Source organism: Dipodomys merriami, unplaced genomic scaffold (assembly GCF_024711535.1).
Source record: "Dipodomys merriami isolate MVZ:Mamm:240054 unplaced genomic scaffold, mDipMer1.0.p SCAF_34, whole genome shotgun sequence".
Lineage (NCBI taxonomy): Eukaryota > Metazoa > Chordata > Mammalia > Rodentia > Heteromyidae > Dipodomys > Dipodomys merriami.
The window spans coordinates 17,884,650-17,907,491 of NW_027204937.1; the positions used below are offsets into that span (position 1 = coordinate 17,884,650).

At 38.4% G+C, this 22,842-nt stretch overlaps 1 protein-coding gene and 1 non-coding gene across 18 annotated transcripts in view; both read right to left on the reverse strand.

Annotated features, from left to right (window-relative positions):
* The window catches only part of LOC138803492 (microtubule-actin cross-linking factor 1), a 254,203-nt gene that overhangs the window by 162,595 nt on the left and 68,766 nt on the right, over positions 1–22,842 (reverse strand). For all 17 annotated transcript variants that reach the window (XM_069987601.1, XM_069987600.1, XM_069987599.1 and 14 more), the window contains 10 exons: positions 21,611–21,772; positions 20,284–20,388; positions 19,398–19,493; positions 18,013–18,138; positions 15,306–15,458; positions 12,475–12,629; positions 7,411–7,537; positions 5,685–5,868; positions 5,032–5,201; positions 605–783 (listed from right to left, as the gene is read on the reverse strand). In XM_069987601.1, the coding sequence (XP_069843702.1) occupies positions 605–783; positions 5,032–5,201; positions 5,685–5,868; positions 7,411–7,537; positions 12,475–12,629; positions 15,306–15,458; positions 18,013–18,138; positions 19,398–19,493; positions 20,284–20,388; positions 21,611–21,772 (1,457 nt within the window). The remainder of the gene's footprint in view (positions 1–604; positions 784–5,031; positions 5,202–5,684; positions 5,869–7,410; positions 7,538–12,474; positions 12,630–15,305; positions 15,459–18,012; positions 18,139–19,397; positions 19,494–20,283; positions 20,389–21,610; positions 21,773–22,842) is intronic.
* On the reverse strand, positions 12,166–12,246 carry Trnaa-ugc (transfer RNA alanine (anticodon UGC)). Its single transcript has one exon. It is a non-coding gene; the product is annotated as a tRNA-Ala (tRNA).

The window sequence follows — 22,842 nt, forward strand, 5'->3', positions numbered from 1 at the left end:
GTTTATAAAATTTAAGTGCCCTAACCAATTTTACCATTATTAGATGACAAGGCTTTGGTATAAACAAGAAAGTAGGGTATATATGCTGCTAAGTTATACCAGTTCAGAATGAAGTTCTAAGTGACACTAGGATATGCACATATATGATAGACTTGTAGTACGAAGACATGAGACCAGAAATTCACTTGACATCCAAGTATCTAAGATCTATAATTCCTCAAGGTCATGAGTGGAGATAGGTGGGTATGAGGGACTCTGAAACACTAATATTTAATTCAGATAAAGTTTTTGAAACCTTTTTAGTCTCACTCCCTTTCTTAATGTCTTTGTTATTTTCAGAGGTATCTATTCAACAGAAATGAGGTAAAATAGTCCTAACACTGAAAATTTACTCCTAATCAGTATCACTGACATTTGTTCCTTATAGTCCAAATAAACACATTCCATGTTGTCAGGAACTAATGCCAAAATGTCTTACCATAGGTACATGCTCTTCTAGATCTGTGATCTTTTGAGAATATTCATGAAGATACTCTAGGGCCTTCCACTTCTTATTCCATTAGAAAACATTAACCCCTAAGCCCCCAAATCTTATCTCACTCACTTATTCAAATAGACAGTAGAGAGACCATAGACATGATCCATCTTCTCCACCAGCAGATTCAGCTCTGAGCGTAGAGTTGGGATGCTTGAACCAGATGGAGATTGATGGAGAAAGCTGTTGCATTTCATGGAAACAGCATCTAGCTCAGACTTGAGTTGCTGCAAATCTTCCTGGGTGTGCTGTCAGGAGCATAATGCACAACAAAGATGCAAACAAAATTGAACAAAGTTGTATGTGTGTGGGGGGGATCCTTATCTGAATAGTAAATATTAGAAATCACTGAAATGCACACAGAATGGGTAAATAATCAAACTACTGCTTTTAGATTTTAATAAAAGATAAGGATAAGGCAAGTGGAGCATTTCTAAATGGAACAGAAAAGGATGACTGACCAAGAAGTACTAGTTGAGGTGGAATGTTAAATTGTAACCCCTCTGTAGTATATTTTGAAGTTCAAAAATTAAAAATACAATGAAATAAAATGTAAATTAACAGAAATAAATGAGACTAACAATATTTAAGATAAATAACAGTTATACTGAGAGGAAAAGGGAGCAAGAACACATATAAATATTCCTGAATATAATATCTGGACTACAGATGCATCTTTAGCTATAGGTAAAAAGAATTATAAGTAAGCATTATTCATACTGAGTAGACTATTTATAAAGTAGCATGAGTTAGCAATCCTCAAATTACTATATGTAAATATCAATACTGAACAATAAGTAAATATAAGTAACATAAAACAGATTTTTCAATCTTAGGGGAGTTACCAATATAGAAAAATACTAAAAAAAATTGGTAAGGAACTACATGAATACAGATATAAATTTATGATTGTATGTGTGTATGCGTGCAAAAGAAAGATAGGTAGAAATGAGAGAAGCGAAGGAGAGGGAAAGAGAGAAGAGAAGAAGAGAACACTGATCTATGTGATGTTTACATGTGTATACATATATCTACACACATGCGTATATGACATACAAGCTTGCATATGTGTTCTGTCTTTGAGCATGCCTACAATGACACAACAGGAGGATATTTGGCATCTAAGTTGGGTTTCTAAATAACATTCGCTACCCAAGAGAAGCAGAAATAGCTAACTGCTGGGATGGGGCTGGCAAAGGCACAACAGATCTAGACCATCCTGTATACTCAAAAAGAAATAAGTGCTCACCAAGTACGACAATGCATGTCTATCATCCCTATACCAGCCTGGACAACACAGCAAGCTCAAGTCAGCTGGAGCTACATATTGAGCCTCAGTCAGAAAAAGCCAAGGGCTAAAGATAAAGCTCAGTGGTATAGCACTTGCTTAATACTTGCTTAGCATGCACAAGGACCTGGGTTCAATCTCCAGCATAGTGATAAGGGTTCTCAAAGAATGTTAAAAAGCCACAGTAGCCAGGTGCTGGTAGCTCATGATTGTAACCATAGCTACTCAGGAGGATATGATCTGAGGATTGCTGTTTGAAGCTAGCCCAGGCAAGAAAGTCCATGAAACTCATCTCCAATTAACCAACAAAAAACTGTTAGCAGGGGCTGGGAAATTGGCTTAGTGGCAGAGTGCTTGCCTAGCATGCCTGAGGCCCTGGGTTCGATTCCTCAGCACCACATAAGCAAAAAGAAAAAAGCCAGAAGTGGCGCTGTGGCTCAAATGGTAGAGCGCTAGCCTTGAGCTAAAGATCTGAGGGACAGCGCCCAGGCCCAGGGTTCAGGCCCCATGACCGGACCAAAACAAAAACAAAAAAAAGAAAAGAAAAGAAAAGTAAAGGCTGAAAGTGGCATTGTGGCTCAAGTGGTAGAGTGCTAACCTTGAGCAAAAAAAAAAAAAAAAAAAAAAAAAAAAAGCTTAGGACAGCACCTAGGCATTGAGTTCAAACCCCATGATCGAAAAAAAAAGAAAAAGCCATAGAGCCAGGTGCCAGTGGCTCATGCCTATAATCCTAGCTATTTAGGAGGCTACAATCAGAGAATTGAGGTTCTGAGCCAGCTGGGGCAGACACATTCAAGACTTTTATCTCTAATTTGCCAGCAAAAAGTGGGAAGTAGAGATGTGGCTCAAGTGGTAGAGCTCCAGCCATGAGTAAAATATCTTTGCAAGAGAGCAAGGCCCAGAGTTCAAGCCCCCTACTAGAAATAATATAAAAAATAAAAGGACATAGAAACAATTTGAAGGAGTCTTCTCATTATTATATTTGGAGATTTTTGATCCTCAAAATGTTGAAAACATGCTGGATGTGATAGCATACACCCATAGTCCTAGCAACTCAAAATTCTGAGACAGGAGGATCACTTAAACACAGAAACTTGAAAAGGGTAAGGAGGGGACAATGATAGTAACAAATTACCCACCACTGAATTAAAAATTATGAGAACATATTGATATTAATAAATACCAAAAAAAGAAGAGAAGGAGGGGGGGGGATGTTATCACTTCCCTTTGAAGAAAATGGAAATATTTCACACGTAGAAGGAATAAGAGAATTAGAACATGGCTTTTTAATGTATGCTCATACAAAACAATTAATTTTTTTGGCAATTGTGGTATTTATTAGTAACTGATCAGTCAAAAAAGAAACAAGGATACTGAAACAATTTAGTGAAAATGTGATGAAAATATGGTTATACACATAGCTTCAAAGTGCCTCCCCATAAGATACACAGTAATTACAAAGGGAAAAATAGTAACAAGTAATGTAACTTAATGGCACCAGTAATGACACAAATAGACCAATCAGCATCACATACATGAGGAAACCTCAATAAACACAAGAGCAAAATATTCTATATGTATTGAACAAAATAAATTGCCTGTGTTCTTTGAAAATGTTAAAGGCATGAAAGATAATGAAAAACTAAGAAACTGTTTCAAGGTAAAGAAGTCTAAAGAGAACACAGCAACTATATCCACATTGGACTGAATCCTAGACCAAAATTTTTCTTTTGGGAGGACAGAGAAACATAAAGATTAAAGGTTACTATTAGATCAACTGAAATTTTTTTTGTTTGTTTGTTTTCTTTTTTTGGGTCCGGTCGTGGGGCCTGAACTCTGGACCTGGGCGCTGTCCCTCAGCTCTTCAGCTTAAGGCTAGCACTCTACCACTTGAGCTATAGCGCCACTTCCGGCTTTTTTTTTTTTGCCTATGTGGTGCCGGGGAATCGAACCCAGGGCCTCAGGCATGCAAGGCAAGCGCTCTACCACTGAGCAACCTTCCCAGCCCCCAACTGAAATTTTTATGAGGCCTGAGATTGGAAAGCAATACTTAATCAAATTTAATTTTATGATTGTAATTATTGTGTCCTGATTATGTAGATGACTATATTAAACCAGACAAACAAAAACTATGATGCTTAGAACTTACAAGATAAAAAGTATTATGTATACAGATACAGAAAAATGTAAAGCAAATGGAAAAAAATGTTAGTATTTAAAGATTATAAATGAAAAATGTATGAGAATAAAACTTTTCTAGATATCTGAAATTCAAAATGAAAATGTAAAGAAAAAAAAAGATGACATAGTGGCTTTCACTATGATCCTAGCTACTCAGAAAACTGAGATCAGGAAGATTGGGCTTCAGGCCAGCCCAAGCAAAAGTTTATGAGATTTTTACCATAATGGAACTTGTGTGATGCTATGCCTGCACCTAAGCTATGGATACTGGCACAGCCAATATAAGACTATTAAAAATAACCAATGCAGCCGGGCAAAAGTGGCTCACACCTGTAATCCTCGAGAGGCTGAGATCTGAGGATCACAGTTCAAAGCCACCCAGGCAGGAAAGTCTATGAGACTCTTATCTCTAACTAACTACCCAAAAGCCAGAAGTAAAGCTGTGGCTCAAGTGGTAGAGTACTAGCCTTGAGCACAAAAACTCAGCGAAAGTGCCTAGGCCTGAGTTCAAGCCCCAGGACTCATATGTACCCATCATTTAACTGTCAAATCAACTCTATGATTTATATATTAGTATCATCATTTACCAAAATAAAAAAAGGAAACTAAAGATAAGAGAGTTAATTTGCTCAAAGTCACAGAGTGTAAATCAGAGCTCATACCAGAATCTGAATAGTTGATTCATTGAGTCATATGACTTAAGGTAACCATGCCACAGAAAGCAACACAAGCACAAAAAACAGAACAGATACAAAGCAATTTGAAAACACAAAGCCCAAATGGAAGAATGCTTAGAGTAATTTATCAATCTGTTGCCTTCTCAGATCCATAGGAAATGGAACAATTCAGCAATACACTTTCACCTGAAATATTGTTCGCCACATGTAGAAGACATTTAATAGGCCACCTAGAAGAATTCCTGAGTCTATTGCCTCTTAGGATCAATGTTTGTTTTGGATCCTATTAATTCTGAAAGTATTTACTCTGCCACCAATATCCACTATCTAATATTCTTCTTAGGGCTCACCTCTTGCTCTGAAATCTTCAATGCAATGTCTTGTCGGGCATCTTTGTCCATCTTAGAACTGGCTGGAGACTGAATTCGTTTGACTAGTCTCTGTTCACAATCTTCCAGGCGTAGCCGGATATTCTTTAGCTCTGAGATGTATATCTTGGCCACAGTCTCTTCTTTGTCCTCTGCAAATGCACAAACCCAGAAGACCACTAAGCTCCACATTAGAAATCCACCTTACACAGAGAGCACCACTGGTTCACCAGCTATCTCATGGTCTTATTGAGAGAACTTTATGCCTGACTCCAAAGTCTATACATTCTACCCTAATCTTTACAGATCTAAGCATTTTACATTCACACAAAAATGTGATAGATGATTATAAATATCTGAAATAAAGCTTTTACAATTTCATTTTGAGAATTCACCTCTACTAAGATTCTCTCTACCTCAAGGTGATGTTACTTTATAGTCTATATGAAAGTCTAGCAGTACCCTTCCATCATTCTCCCTCCCTCTTGCTAACACACACACACACACACACACACACACACACACACACACACACACACACACACACACACACACACACACACACACACACACACACACACACACACACACACACACACACACACACACACACACACACACACACACACACACACCATTCTCCATGGATTTCATCAGGTGCTGGAAGTGGGCTTTACAAGCTTCCACCTCCTCTTCTAAGCGCAAGCGATCTGCCACTGAGAAGAGTGCAGAATCACGACTGTCCTGCAAGAAGTCTTCATAATGGGTCTGGAGGTTCTTCATAACCTGGTGGCATTCCCCTGATGCTGAAGAGCGAAGCTAGAGAAAAGCCAGAAGAAATTTCAAAGAAATGTGAACATAATACCATAATTAATTAACCATACATAATGGCTCAATCTAATACACATGTAAAACAGTGAATAAATCATGCCAGGCACTGGTAGCTCACGCCTGTAATCCTAGCTATTCAGGGGGCTGAGATCTAAGGATCATGGTTCAAAGCCAGTCCAGGTAGGAAAGTCTGTGAGACTTTTTTTTGGGGGGTAGGGGGGCGGATCCGGTTGTGGGGCCTGAACTCTGGGTCTGGGCGCTGTCCCTCAGCTCTTCAGCTCAAGGCTAGCACTCTACCACTTGAGCCACAGCGCCACTTCTGGCTTTTTTCTTTTTGCTTATGTGGTGCTGAAGAATCGAACCCAGGGCCTCAAGCATGCAAGGCAAGCACTTTACCACTGAGCCACCTTCCCAGCCTATCTGTGAGACTTTTATCTCCAATTAACCACCAGAAAGCCAGAAATGGCGCTGTGGCTCAATTGGTAGAATGCTGAAGAACTCAGGGACAGTGCCCAGGTCCAGAGTTCAAGCCCCACAAACAACAAAAAAAAAATAATCATAAATCAAACCTTGATTTCAAAAAACAAAACTTATCCATATAACCAACATTATCAGCAACCAGAAGCATCCTTTGTACTTCACTGGACTTCCCGCCCTCCCTGCCCCCCAGACAGGGTCTTACTATGCATCCAGACTATCTTTGAACTCATGATGCTCATGAGCAATGGGATTACAGCGATGCAGGAGCCCAGCCTGGCATAACTTGTTTTTGTTTTTGCTGGGCCTGAGGCTTGAACTCTTGGCCTGGGCACTGTCCCTGAGCTCCTTTTGCTAAGTCTAACACTCTACCATTTGAGCCACAGCACACTTCTGGCTTTTTCTGTGACTTAATTGGTGAAAAGAGTCTCATAGACTTTCCAGCCCAGGCTGGCTTTGAACTGCAATCCTCAGATTTCAGCCTCTTGAGAGTAGCTAGGATTATAGGTGTGAGCCACCAGCACATTGCTTGATATAACTTTTTTTTTTCTTTTTCTTTTGCCAGTCCTGGGGCTTGAACTCATTGAACTCAGGGTCTGGGTGGTATCCCTGAGCATTTTTGCTCAAGGCTAGCACTCTACCACTTAGAGCCACAGCACCACTTCTACCCTTTTCTGTTTCTGTGCTACTGAGGAATCGAACCCAGGACTTCATGAATGCATGCTAGGCAAGCACTCGACCACTAAGCCACATTCCCAGCCCCTTGATATAACTCTTGCTGATTGTTAGTTGAGGACTCTTCATCTACTATATACTCTTATAATGTTCTCTTTGCCAAAAATGTTACTACTTATTTCTGTTACAATTTTCCTTAACCACTCAAGCTGCTAATTCTAGATGCTAAGAATCTCAAGTTCCTAATCCTGAAACAATATCCCTAAGATCACTTTACTTACTCCATCTGGCCTGGGAGAAATTTTAGTAATGAAAAAAGCTCCTTCTGAAAAAGCTTTCCAACAGGATATAAGTCTGAGGTCATAATTTCACACATACCTTTTCTAGGTTCCAGGTTTGTGCAAGGTCAAGATCCTTTCTCAAATAGTTCCAGGAGATAAGGCTTTTGGTGTTAACATGCAGTTGATGCCAAAGAGCCATCACTTTCTGGTATGACTGTTCCACCCTAGAAAAAATAGAGAATCTAGCTAGAGCTTTTGTGAGACTGGAGCTTTGCAGTAAAGACATTTTAGGGAAAAACAGCTACTTAGCAGAACTATGCTCCTATGCTAACCAAGAGAAAAGCAACAAGTTCTGACGCACAGGAATCTTCAGAACTGAGACCTTCAATTTGGATTTGCTTTGGTATTATGTATATTATGCTATTACATATTTAGCAATTTCAAAAATGTTACCTGAATGCAGAAGAATTACAAAAAAGAAGAAATAAAGCTTGGTGCTGCTGGGATGCCTATAATCCTAGCTACTCAGGAGGCTGAGATCTGAAGATTATACAGCCCAGGCAGTAAAGTCCATGAGGCTCTTATCTCTAATTAACTAACAAAAGCTGGAATTGGAACTGTGACTCAAGTGTTAGAGTGCTAGCCTAAGTGGTAGTTCTCAGGCTCTGAGTTCTAGCCCCAGGACTAGTATACAAGAAGAAGAGGAAAGAAAGGAAGGAAGGAAGGAAGACAGGAAGTATGGAAGGAACGAAGGCAGGGACTAGAGAAGAAATAAGCTAGCAAAAAAATAACCTGGAAGAAAAGGATAGATATAATGACTCTATTTGGATTGTTGAAAAATGATATTGAGGCTTAAAAATTAATTTGCTGTGCTCTATATAGCTAGAAAAATGCTAAAATGCATATGGGTAATTAGTATCTTAAGAAGTGCATTGGATCAGGGCTTGAGAAAATTGTTTTCCTATGCATTTCATGCCTGATTTAATGTGAATGTCTAGAAGTTCTGTAAACACAAACAACTAAGTTATATTAATTCCTTAATGAAAAGAAAATACGAGATATACATAAGATGGAAGGCTAGGAGTCAGGAAATCAATTAAATAAGAGACATTAAACCCATTAATTTTTCCTTACTCCAAAAATTCCACTGAAATTTTAGTAAAATTGAAATGAAAGTCGAAGAAATCTCAAAAGAATAAAAAATGCAAATAAAAAGTTTAAAAAAATGCACTAGAGAATCAGCTTGGGAAGCCCAATGTTTGCTAACATTTTATCCATGAAAGCAATGATAGAATAGGGTGGTGTGAGGAGGTATGAATGATTAAAATAATTTAAGAGATAAATTAAGAAAAATTTCCCAAGCTCTGAGCAAAGTTTTCAGTTTATGTTCATTCACACAGAGGAGTCTACAGGAGTTTTCAGCTGAGTTCAGTGGCTCAAGCCTATAATCCTAGCTTCTTGGGAAATAAAGTCTGGGGATCACAGTTTTTGAGGCAAAAAGAAGTTTCAGAGACTTCATCTCAACTAATGGCTGGGTACAGTGGCATGTACCAAGCTACAAGAGAAGTACAGTGTTTGGGCACAGTGGCACATATCTCTCACTCCAGTGACATGGGGAAGCACAGGTAGAATTGCGGCCAGACCAGTCCTAGCATAAATTGAGACCCTATCTTGAAAATTACCAATGCAAAAAGGAGATGGTGATGTGGCTCAAGTGCTAGAGTAGTTGATTAGCAAGTGAAGCCTTGAGTTCAATCCCCAGTAAATATAGGAGTCTTTCAGAGAATATTTTATTCAGAAGGTGGGAGTAGCAGACTTTCACATGATGAAAATATAAGTGGGGCTATGAATTTTTCATGATCAGTAATGATATTCACTATAAACAGTAAATTTTACTATTAAATAATTTTTTGGGGGGGTTGGTTGTGGGGCTTGAACTCTGGGCCTGGGCACCGTCCCTGTGCTCTTCAGCTTAATGCGAGTGCACTACCTTGAGCCACAGCACCGCTTCCAGTTTTCTAGTGGTTTATTAGAGATCAGAGTCTCACTGGCTTTTCTGCCGGGGCTAGCTTTGAACCGTGATCCTCAGATCTCAGCCTCCTGAGTAGCTAGGATTACAGATGTGAGCCACCAGCGCCCAGCCTATTATATAATTTTTAAAGGAGAAATAAAGAATGAAAATGGCATTACACATCTCAACAAAATTCCTAGAAGGTGTAAGACAATAAAGAACTTCCTTTAAGAATGAAAATTTCCAAGGGCTGGGAAGATGGCTCAGTGGTAGAGCGCTTGCCTTGCATGCATGAGGCCCTGAGTTTGATTCCCTAGCACCACATAAGCAAAAAGAAAAAAGCCGGAAGTGGCACTGTGGCTCAAGTGGTAGAGTGCTAGCCTTGAGCTGAAGAGCTGAGGGACAGTGCCCAGGCCCAGAGTTCAGGCCCCACGACTGGACCCCCCCCCCAAAAAAAAAATTTTTTTCCAAGAAAAATAGAGCTAATAATTATAAAAGAAGGACGTTTTCAGATATAGAAAGATTCAAAACCTTTCTTTCCCATGCAGTCTTTTCCAGTTAGCTTCTGAAAAATGTACTTAACCAAACCAGGCAGTAAACCAGTAAGTACACCTTGTAATTTAGGAGTCAGTCGGTCCAACATCAAAGAGGCAAAGTATATCCCAGATTACTGTGAAGTAAAATGCCAGAAGTAATACTGCATCAGGTCTAGAGAACAGGTATAGACTGGGAAAGGAGACAGAATAGGCCATAAGAGATGTTCCCAAAAGAAGATAAAACAACTGTAGTGTTTTGTTTTATTGAAGAAATATTTTCAGTAAAGGGGGAGAATTTGGAGATATATACTAATATGCATAGAAAAGTAAGCAAACAAAAAAGAAGTTAATGAAACCATTTGTTCATACACATATTTGCTAATCTACTAGTCACTATTGCATTCAATAAGCATTTATTGACTATCTACTGTGTACCATGAGTAGTTCTAGATGTTCCAGAGGTAAACAAAACAAAAATCTCAAACAGGAGAGAAGTCATAAATAAATATAATCCGCCACATGGCATTAAGTATTCTGAAAAAAAAAAGAAGGACAAAAAAGAAAGAGGAAGGCAGTGAACAGGGATGATAAAATGATCCAAATGAAGTGAGGGAATGAATTGTGTCATCATATGAAGGAAACAAGAAATGTAAAATTCTGTGGCAAGAAAATGCTTGCTGTATTTGAGAAGCAGGAACAACAGTAGAAGCAGCACAGTTAAGTATGAGCAAGGATAAGAGGTGAGATAGTGATGCTTCACAATGATCCCCTCAAGTACTAGGCTAGTTAGCTTTGTTTTATTATAAAACAAAGAATCAGTGTAACATAGCTACTTTTAGAAGAGGAAGAAAGGACAGGTACATGAGTCTGACTGTGGAAAATGTTATCTGTTAATTTCCTGTAGTAAGAAGGTAGTCAATGGAGAAAAGAAAGTAAAGAAAACAGAAATTAATATTTGCAAAATTGAAAAAAAATCACAAGAAAGCAGAAAAAAAATCTTATTTAGGAACTTGGAGTTAAAACTTGGAAAAATCTGCTGAAAGAGTTAAACATAGTTGACTAAATGAAGAAGAATTCTGGGTTAGAGGAGGTGACTGATAATTTTTATTTATTTATCTATCTATTTATTTAGAGAGACAGGGCCTTGCTTTATTAACTAGGCTAATCCCAAACTCTCACCCTCGAGTAATCCTCCCACTTCAGCCTCCAGAGTACTTGGGACTACAGTCTTGTGCCACTATGACCAGATACTTTAAAAAAAAAAAAACTGGTACCTGGACCTCAACTCAGAGCCTTGCTGGAATCCCAGCTATAACGGAGGCATGGACAGTGAGATAATGGTCCAAGGTTGGCCTTGACCGATGAGAAAAATGAGAAACCCTATCCAAAGAATAACCAAAGGAAAAAGGTCTAGCGGTATAGTTTAAGAGGTAGAGTGCTGTCTAATAAGTATAAGGCCCTGATTTCAGACCCAAGTATTGTATCTCCCCCAAAACACACACAAGTAAGCTGTTTATAATCAAGATTGTTTTTTCTTGGTGCTAGTACTGGGGCTTGAACTTAGGGCCTTCCACTTCTTAGCATTTTTGTTCAAGGCTGGCACTCTACCATTCTACTTCTGGCTTTTTGCTGGTTAATCAGAAGAGTTGCATAGACTTCTCTGCCCAAGCTGGCTTTATTCCTCAATTTTCAGATATCAGCCTCCTGAATTGCTAAGATTATAGGCCATAAGCCATTAACACTGGCAAAAACTCTTTCTTTTCCTTTGCTCAGGGCTCTACCACTTGAGCCACACCTTTAGATCTGCTTTTTGCTGTTTAATTGAAAATGGATTTGTCTTGGACTTTTATGCCTAAGCTGGCTTTGAATCTTGATCCCTCCATATCTTAGCTTTGTGAGTACCTAGGAGTCACCAGTACCTGGATAATAATCAAGGATTCTTTTATTTTTAATTTTTTGCCAATCCTACGGTTTGAACTCAGAGCCTGGGCACAGTCTCTGAGCTTCTTTTGCTAAAGGATAGCACTCTACCACTTAAGCCACAGCACCACTTCTGGCTTTTTTTTTGTTGATATGGTATTGAAAAATCTAACCTAGGGCTTCATGCATGCTAAGCAAGCACTCTACCACTAAGCCACATTCTCATTTCAAGGATTCTTTTTTTTTTTTTTTTTTTTTTTGGGGGGGGGTCCAGTCGTGGGGCCTGAACTCTGGGCCTGAGTGCTGTCCCTCAGCTCTTCAGCTCAAGGCTAACACTCTACCATTTGAGCCACAGCGCCACTTCCACTTCCAGCTTTTTTCTTTTTGCTTATGTGGTGCTGGGGAATCGAACCCAGGGCCTCGTGCATGCAAGGCAAGCGCTCTACCACTGAGCCAACTTCCCAGCCCTCAAGGATTCTTTTAAAAAGAAATGTTACCATATACACTTCACTTGAACATAAGGATTTATTTAGGATCTCCTTAGCTGATAGTGGTATCTGTAGTAGGAAGTCTTTCTTAGATGAACCATTGTAGCTTGCTCTCTTTACAAGGAGATCAAATGTGGATCTCTCACTATCAGTTTACCAGAGGCAAACAGTAGAGGTGCAGTGCTGAGCAGCAACTGAATAGTTACCTGCTGGCCATCTCCGTGGCATCCTTATTGGGTGGGGGGATAAGGAAGCAGACTGATGGCACCATCGCCTCATTTCCTGTGGGACTGATTACCTTCCATTTGGTTCGCTGAGAATTATCTTCCAGCACGCATTCATCATTCTTGCAAATAGTTATCTGAAGAGACAAAGTCACAGGTATTGCCAACAAAGAAACTAATAATCTGTTATTGCCTAGTACCTGATCCTAAGGTTATGAAATACTTAAGAAAAAAATCTGTGTTTGTGTAAATTCTTTGGCTTGAACCCTGGGTCTAGGTTTTGATCCTTAGCTTATTCACTCAAGGCTAGCCCAATTCCACTTGAGCCACAACTCCACTTCCTTTTTTTTTTTTTTTTGCTAGTTAATTGGAATCTCATGGACTTTCCTGCCTAAGCTGACTTTAAACCACTGTCCTCAGATCTTAGCCTCCTGAGTAGTCAGGATTACAGAAGTGAGCCACTGACATAAGACCAAAAAAATCTTGTGCTGTCTTTAATTTGGATTTTTTTATTTGTATGGAGTTTTCTTTTTTAAATTTAATTTTATTGTCAAGGTGATGTACAGAAGGGTTACAGTTATATACACAAGGTAATGAGTACATTTCTTGTCAAACCTATTACCCTTCCTTGGATATATATATATATATATATATATATATATATATATATATAATATACATACATATATAAATGTATACATACACTCACATATAAATATATATATATATATATATATATTTTTTTTTTTTTAGTTGTGTTTGTGTGAGGGGAAGTTCTGAGTTTGAACTCAGGACCTTGCATTTGCTAGGCAGGGACTTTATACTTTAGCCACATCTCTAGTCCTGAATATTTTTTCATATTTTTTTCCCTTGGAATCTACATTATTATTTGCTCATAAAGAGTGGGTAAATATCTACTTATTCAATTTATCCAATCAGTTTTTCTGAATATAAATAAGACTATTTAAAGAAATGTTTTTCCTACCATCTGGTATTTAAGAAGATGAATATGCAGATTTTCTCTGCATGATCCTTTCCCCAATACAATCGCCAGCATAGTTTGATGATGACTTTTAAGCTTTTCATCATATACTTGTAACTTCTCTCTTACGAAGTAAATGAAACTTCAACTCTCACAATTTACTATGTTTACTTTTTACATTTATTCAATAAACATGCTAAGTGTTTAGAGTTTGTATTATTTGTATGTTCTGTAATGGATCATGCATACTGTCTCAGGAGAATAAAATAAGGATTTGTAAATACATTCATCTCTCACGGCAGAACAATGAGTTTGGGTTGGATAATGGAATACTCTCATTTACTTTATGACATTCTGCTATCTTATTGCTTAGAACATAGTGAAAACTGCAAACACAGGGGGGAAAATAAAAACAAGAACAGCAGATGCTTTAATCTCAGGAAAGCCGCACTTAAAGTTGGTACATGGAGCTTTTGTCCTTGGACAACAAAACTATAGATAGTTTTAATAATAATTACCACAAGACAGCTCAGGCCAAGTTTTAATCTTTTATGTTACCTTATCTGCTTAAATGTATAATATGAGATATCTTAAATAGAATAAACTTTTGTGCCTTTTGCTGTTATTATTTAATTTATTAACAGTTTGGGGAAATCTCTTGGTTTAGTGGTTATTTTACTTTAGAGTACATTTGAGGTAGACTATCTTCTATTTCTTGAATGTTTTTATTGTTTAGCTCTTTCACAGAGAATAAGGAAAGTTAAATTTATATTTTTTTAAAAAAAAATTCTTAACTCTTCAACGTATCATAGGATTCTAGAAAACTATTTGTAAAATAGTTTCAGTGCATCCAAAGAACATCTTCCTAAGTAAAGATCAGCAATCATTTAGTGATGGCTCCTGATCTCATAAATCCACATAAACAAATCAAGGGGGGGAAAAGTACTCAGTAAATACTTGCTATATATCAGGTAACTCAGTATGTGAGAGTTACTAAGGAGACTATAAGCCCTCAAGTGCAATCTCCTACAAAAACAATTAAGAGCAAAAATAAATGGGAGATCAAAATCGTAGCATGGCTTTTGTGATATTTCCAACCCGCCCTTTCTATTAGTCCAATGCATTCTCTCCAAAATACTTAAGCATTTTTGGAATCATCAATTCTTTCTCTTAAGAGACAAGTACTCAACATTATTATTTTTTTGCTACTTTCAAGATAAAAAATATTGAAACAGAGCAAAGTGCAGCCCTAGTCTTTGATTCATTTAATTCATTCGTATAATCAAGTTTTACTAAATGCCTACTATGTTCCTGGAAGTATACTATATCACCAGAGATGAGAATGGCACAATTGTAATCAGACAGTACAATCTATTCTGCACCTATCATGGTGAGATATATATACATACATACACACACACACACACACACATAAACACACACACACATATATATAGTATATACTGTGTGACCAAGGAATGGTGCAAAGGATATGGAACACATCTTGGTTAGAAAGGTAAGACAGTTTATTCAGGACCTCATAGTCACATCACGTAGCTAAGGACTTTCTCCCAAAAGCAATGAGAAATAGCTGTAGGACTTAAGCAGAAAAGTATGATGATGTTTTTTTAAAGATCATGCCAGTGGTAGGAAAAAGTATGTACTGAGGAGTCTGACATAACAATATAAGAGAAAGAGATCTATAATCAAACCCAAGGTCTAATTTTAAAACTTCTATACCTTTAATTTCCTATAATTATAATGCTAAGTGATAACTTCCCTTCTCTCCTCATGCCTTCTGGAATCCAGAAGTACCCTACCAATCCCTCACCTCAATTTGCCGATAGTCACAGATGGCCTTCACAGAAATGGTGCTCTTTAACACATGGTCTGGACTTCGTGGCTTTAGCTGAACAATGGTTTTTGATCTCCCAACAAGACTGGCGACTGAGCTCTTGGACTGTATAAGCTGCTCCTTTTCATCCTACAAAATGAGAAGAAAAACAAAAAGACATTAATGGTAGGCCACTAAGTCAACAATAAAAACTCAGTGCTCCACTCCCTGAGAGAATGTCATTTCTCAGTTAAACAGGGATCCTTGGTGGAGCCATCTTAGATAAAGATTTAGGCAAAGATTAAAAAAAAAAAAATGTTTCTGTCTTCTATCAACTGTTTTTGTACTCCAAATTTACAGTTTTCTCCATGCCCTTTTCAATGCCTTATAAAGCCACATGCAAAAATAAATAATGAACACACTTGTAGCTGCCAAGTAAAGCTCTATAGCTGATAAAAGATTTCCTCAAACATGATTCAGAGAAGTTAATAATAATGATAACCATATCATTATTATTATTATTTAATTATAAACTGGAAGAAATCAGTTAATCCATTTCTGCTTAAAAGTCAAGAATTATGCTAATTAAAATTTTTAACTAATATAATCTCCAAAGCCCTACTCCATATACTTCACTTTCTTTTTGTATTTTATTTCATGTTCTTTTGTTTTTTTAGGGTGGTACTGGGGTTTGAACTCAGGGCCTTATTGCTTGCTAAGCAGGCACTTTACCACTTGAGCCATGCCTCCAGCCTCCAGCATCACTTTCTTAAATTGGGTTCAAGCATTATAGAAATAGATCTTACTTTCTTCAACCAACAACTCATAAACAAAAGCTGCTGGAGAAGACATGATAAATGGTTCGTATTTACCTTTAGTATCTTGCCATGCTGTACTCATGTAAATTTGATTGGTTTGAATGAAGTGTCATGCAAAGCTGAAGCTCAAATCTCTGTAAACCCAATTACCCTAAAATCTAACATACTTCTTGTCAACAAAATTAGTAGTAATCTACTACCAATTCCATTACAGAGCAAATGATAACCTTTATCTACTAGCCAGGATGGTTCAAGCCCATTGTGAGGCATCCAAGTCCCTAAAAGAGGGCTTTTTAGGATGGATGGAGATGCGATGAGAGTAAAGAGTTAATAATGTTAAGAAATGTCATTAAAGAATTAAGAATATGCAAGTAAAGAAAAAGAAATTCTTAAACTACCTGCGCCTGTCCCCGGGAGCATGATTGGAAGAAATACAACTTTAACTTATTAGTTAAGAAAGAGGAAGAGAAGACATCAGGGAGACAGCCATATTTCCATACTTGAGAGCTGGTCAACCCATTTCAGTTTCCTTGTAATAAAGATGTCAATTTGTGTCTAACCCACAGCCAAACATGTCAAGCTCCAGAGACCAAGTGCTCAGCGTGGTAAAAGTTCTGAAAAGAACCAGAAGTCAGGACAGATGATCCCGAACCTGACGAACAAGGTGAGAAGCAGACCCAGGTGACTCCATGCCCCGATGACGCCGCCAACCCGATGCCCCTGACCTGGAGAGGAGGGAAGAGAGGAACAATCCTCGAGAAGAGAAGACATGACAACTGTAGAGGAGTTCCCCTATGACAGGAAGGCACTCTGTGGGAGGGAGGAGAGAAGAGCCAGGGACTACATATTCCTCCTCTATACTTGGAGTACCTCTAAGAGAAACATTTTCAAGATAACAACTGAAAAGACAGATTTTAATCTTTCATTACAAGTTACCTAAATTTTTGCTCAAGCGAAGGAAGCACTGATGTAAACTCACTCACAAGTTTACTATACCTGAAAGTGTTAAAAATTGGGCTGGGGATACAGCTTAGTAGTAGTGTTTACCTAATATTGTACAAGGCCGTGGGTTCCATCCCCAGCACTGCTTCCTCAACCCAAATAAGAGAATTAATTTGGGTTATTTGATTCTCTTAGAATCTTATATTGAGATGTGAGAATCCCTTAGCTTCTCATGATGGAAAATTAATTTCCCTATTGCATATATATTTCTATCTTAATTTGAGGTGTACTACAAAAGTTTTATACCCAGTATTCCTAAAGGAATAATTCATTGGAGAAAATGAATATAAAATGATTTGGATTAAATATTGGCTGTGGAAAACTATTTTTTAAACTTAATATTGACACAGAAATAAAAACTGGCACATATTACATCTAAAAAAGATTTTAATATTGGCCTTAATTAAAACAAAATTTTCCTAATACCTCATCATTACCAAGAGTAAATATGTAAAGAGGAAAAAATTGGTTGAGGTCTATTTAATTTCTTTTAAATTCTCTTTTGTATTGGAGAGTAAAAGAAATTTATTAATAGCTAATCCACTTCAACAAATGCATGTTATGCATTTCATCCTTGGCTCTCACTATTGCACTGAAATATGAACAATACAAAGAAAGTAGTGATACTAGTACTTCAGCAGGAGGAGACTAAGCCTTCACTTCAAATAAGTACCCAAGCAAATCTCACTAGCAACTTCTTCAAAGGAAGAAAAGAAAACAGAACAGAAACAGAACAAAACTGACTAAACTCTATTGAAATGTAAGCCACACTTTATTTTAAGAATAACCCCATTCCCCAGTGCTTTCAAGGATATAGAGAGCAGCGGCTGACACAGTTTACTGTGTTTTTCAGAAGCAAACATCCCCAAAGAGGCAATACCTACCATGGAGTCCTGGAGAAGGTCTTCAAGGCGGGATAAACTGGTGCTGTGATCACAGGAATATTTTCGTTTGATAGAATCTTGGAGGTTCCTCAAGAATGTCTCCAGGTCTCGTGCATCACTGAAGAACTGTAGAAACATAAGGGGGGGGGGGGTATATGCTCAATAGCTTTGAACACCAAGATGTTAATTAAGACTCTTACTGTACTTGCACCAGAGGAAAGTTGTTTAAACTCCCTTGAACTAGTGACATTTCACCACAAAGGTCACAGAAAGAGATACCAGAGGACTTAAAAAGTGATGTCACTAAAAAGTAACTGGTGAGGCCGGGCGCTGGTGGCTCACGCCTGTAATCCTAGCTACTCAGGAGGCTGAGATCTGAGGATCGCGGTTCAAAGCCAGCCCGGGCAGGAGAGACTGTGAGACTCCTATCTCCAATAAACCACCAGAAAACCGGAAGTGGCGCTGTAGCTCAAGTGGTAGAGCGCTCGCCTTGAGCTGAAGAGCTGAGGGACAGCGCCCAGGCCCAGAGTTCAAGCCCCACGACCGACAAAAAAAAAAAAAAAAAAGTAACTGGTGACTGCCACAAAACCTACTAAATATACACTAGAAATTTTGACCATTTCATTCCTCAGAAATCACTGTTTTCTTGATTTCTGCCTAGTAATAGTATAAAGTTGGTTTCATGAAGAGTCTAGAAGCTGGGTGATTCAATGTTTTAATTTATCATGATTATAACATGATAAAGGATATCATTTAGAGTGAAAACAGAGACAATAGCTTATTTCCTTTAGGGGAGGGGAATCCCAATATTTTAGAGTGTCTCTCATCAAGAGGTAGAATCTCTTATCTCTGTAAGAGCTATCTTTAACTCTATCTCTACTCTAAAGATAGGCAGCATAGCAAGACTTGTTTTGATCTATGGCATATCAGTGTGATAGAAGTAGAAAAAACATGCTTGTACACAGGGGATTATTCCCTCCTACTGCTCAGAGAACACAGCCATTTTGTGAAGAAGGCTACTAGATGCTAGAGACATGTGGCTAACTGATGAGAATGATAGCATTCAGGATCAAGTAGACCTTGCCTGTCTGCATCTGTCATGGCCATGCATATAACAGGCAAGATGAGAAGAACCATTTGGCAGAGCCCAGCCCAAATAGAGTTAATGATTGTTGTTTCAATCAACTAAGTTTTTAAAGGTGACTTATACAATAAAAGGTAATTGAGACAGATATAGGTGTACACACACACACACACACACACACACACACACACACACACACACACACACACACACACACACACACACACACACACACACACACACACACACACACACACACACACACACACACACACACACACACACACACACACCATTATACCTGGAAGTAAGCTGCATTTTCCTTCACATGCTGTTCAACACATAAACACAGCTGCTTCATCCACTGCAATTGGGACTGGACAGCAGCACTGTATGCCTGCAACAACCAAGCATAGGGACAGAGGACATATATTTAACAGACTTAAAATATATGCATGATTGCTACGCACCAGTGGCTCACACCTGCAATCCTAGCTACTCAAGAGGCTGAGATCTGAGGATTGTGGTTCAAACCCAGCCCAAGCAGGAAAGTCCGTGAGACTCTTTATCTCCAATTAACTTGAGCACTGTGGCTTAAGTGGTAGGGGTGCCCTGCTTGAGCTGAAGCCCAGAGTTCAAGCCCCACAACTGACCCTCCCCCCCAAGTATACATATATGAATGAAGCTCCTTTCAATTACTCTGCTAATGATACAGAAGCCAAAGAAGAGAATGGAGATAGCATCTGGTCAATAGCTCATATGAGAAAGAGGCCTGCCTTTATCCAACATGGCTTTGTTAGGAAAATTTATATAAAAGAGGCCTCATCCACATTCAATTACAACTAAATGAGCTACCTGGATTCTTCCAGTTTCCCTTCTCTGAGCAACAAGAAGCAGGATGTGCCTTGGCAGTTATTTGACAAAAATATGATACAAATCACTTTTCCCCCATAAAATCAGGAGCCGAGGTCTTTTATACTGTTTTGCTTAGTATTCTCCTGAGACATTGAAACTGTTTGCAGACTTTTGAGCACTACAGAACAGTCTGGGATGAAAAGAGAGAAGATCTAAGACAACTGATCCCTGACACTTCCTCCAGGCTTTTCAGCAGAACAGAGCCTCCCATTTGAATATTTTTATAACAGCTTCTCAGCACCTGACCTTCTCACGATTTTCAAGTCACATACCTCCACTGTTTGCTTGGCAGGGTGGTTCTCAAGTGACAGTAGTTCTGCTGTATCTTGTAGAGACCGAAACACATCTTGTTTCTCCTCCAGTTCCACTGTCAACTCCTGAAAATTGAATTCCAATTGATGGAATAAATGCTATTAAGGGAAAGAGCAGCAATAATAATAAAAAAAAAAAGTTCCTTGCCCTACATTAAGGAGCCTAAACACAAGTTTGGCACCTAAATGAGATGTATAAACTGTACAAACTAGGGGACTTCAGAAAGGCACACACAAAAAAAGCTAGAATTAGTAGAAAATTATTCACAAAGCATGTAGACCAGCTTTGAGTTAAGTCAGAGATCACAGAATGAGCACTGAAGTTAGAGACAGGAGATAACCTAGAGTGGATGGTTCATGTCATGACCACACTAGTCCGTGGCAAAACCAGCAGAGGAAGATCACTAGCTGGCTGGCTAGCATTGCTCAGCCCAGAGTATCCTCTTCTAACGCTAAATTCTATCAATACTACAAGACCTAATTTAAATGCCAACACTTCTGTGAAATCTTACTATCAGATTTAATCCCTTCTTGATGCTTTCAGAGCATTTTCTTTATGTCTGCCAGAGCCTAATCTCAGTTCTCACACAGACTGCTTACTGTTTTATACTACCCACTCTTCTTTACTTCAGAAGAATCAGATGCCTTCTCCAATCAGGTCATATATTCTAATGGAATAAAAGCACCTACACTGAGTGCTAGTAAAAACAAAAACAAAAAACCCATTACTTTATATTTCTATAGAATTCACATTATCCTTAAGATTTCTGAGTAGGAAAATACTGAACGTAGTAAAAAAATAATAATAACCTACTCATACAGGATTAAACAGAATAATGTTCAATGTTGTTCAATCGAGAAATTTGTATAAAGTCAAGAGAATAGCCTAATTAAGTAATACTAAGCACTCTGCAAAGCACTTTGTCTAGATTAGCTTAGTAAGTCTTGCTCAACCTTTGTGGTGGCTAGTATCCCATTTTACAAAACTCTTGTACAGAGGTTTACAAAGATCAAATGACTTGTCTAAGGTCACACTAGAGAAATAATTCAGTCTGTCTCACTCTATTACTTACAGTCTTAACCACAAAGGTGGATTGCTTCTAAAATGACTCAAGATTTAGACTTCTACTCTACTCACCAAAAGTACTGCCTTTCGAACTGCATGCTAAATAAATAAAGTCTAGAGCTACATTGCTCCAGAACGCAATTCCAGAAACACAGCTCTCAGCAGCTCCCTTTCTCCTTCTGCTATCAAATAAACATGAGAGGCCTGCTGTGTGGGACTCACAGAGAAGTAGTTTCTCTTGGCTGAGATATTGGGATTGTTGTCACTCCAGTCATATGCTAGTTCCTCCTCCTCCTTCTCATTCAACCAGATCAACTCTGCAGTAGCTCTAGAGACAAATTTATGCAGGCTCTGAAGGTGCCGCATCCGGAAGCTAGAAGTCTCCTAGACAAAACAAAGGTTAAAAGGTTAGATTGCCAGCCTCTGACATCATACCAGGAAATTAATTTAGCTTGATTTTTTTTTCAATGCTGGCAATCAAGCCCAAAGTAAGTACTAGGTAAGTAAGTGCTCAATCACTGAACCATATCCCCACACTCTAAGCTGCATTTTAATTTCTGGGATCTTCTCTATGGATTCAAGTTTTATAAACATTTAGTATAAGATCCCAGAGCCACTGTCAATTCTAGATAGACAAAGAAACTCATAAAGAATTTGTGGGGGGCTGGGAATGTAGCTTAGTGGTAGAGTGCTTTCTTAGCATGCATGAAACCCTGGCTTTGATTCCTCAGTACAACATACACAAAGCCAGAAGTCTCGTTGTGGCTCAAGTGGTAGAATGCTAGCTAGCCTTGAGTAAAAAGCAGCTCAGGGACAATGCCCAGGCCCTTAAATTCAAGCCCAAGGACTGGCAAAAAAAATAAAAAATAAAAAATTGTGGGGGTCCCTAAATAAATGACCTTGGAATGTTCTTTTCTGAACAATCTCAATAAACAGGAATGAAAACAACAGGCAAGAGAGATGTACCCATCCGATCAATCTCAAACTTTCAATTTTGGTATCTCAAAGCACATATGGCTACTGCTTTGATGATGAATCATAGCTAGGGAAGGTTCTACCTACTTGAAATTTTCCAGAGCAATGTTTTGTGACTCATTAAGAAAATGAGGCCCAGCATAGTGGCTCATGCTTGTAATCATAGCTTCTCAGGAGGCTGAGTAAAAAAGATAGCAGTTCAAGGCCAGCTGGGACAAAGTTAGCGAGTTCCCTTTTCAAACAGTAGCTTGGCATACTGTCATTTCAACTATATAGGAGGGTGGAGATCAAAAGGATAGGAGTTTCAGACCATCCTAGGCAAAAAAGTTTTTAAGATTCCATCTCAACTGAAGAATATGGGCATGGTGGCCTATGTCTGTCAACTTAGCTATGACAGGAAGCAGAAAACAGGATCAAAGTTCAAGTGTAGACAAAAAGCAAATTAATTCCAAAATAACTAATTAAAAAAAAGAGGAGAT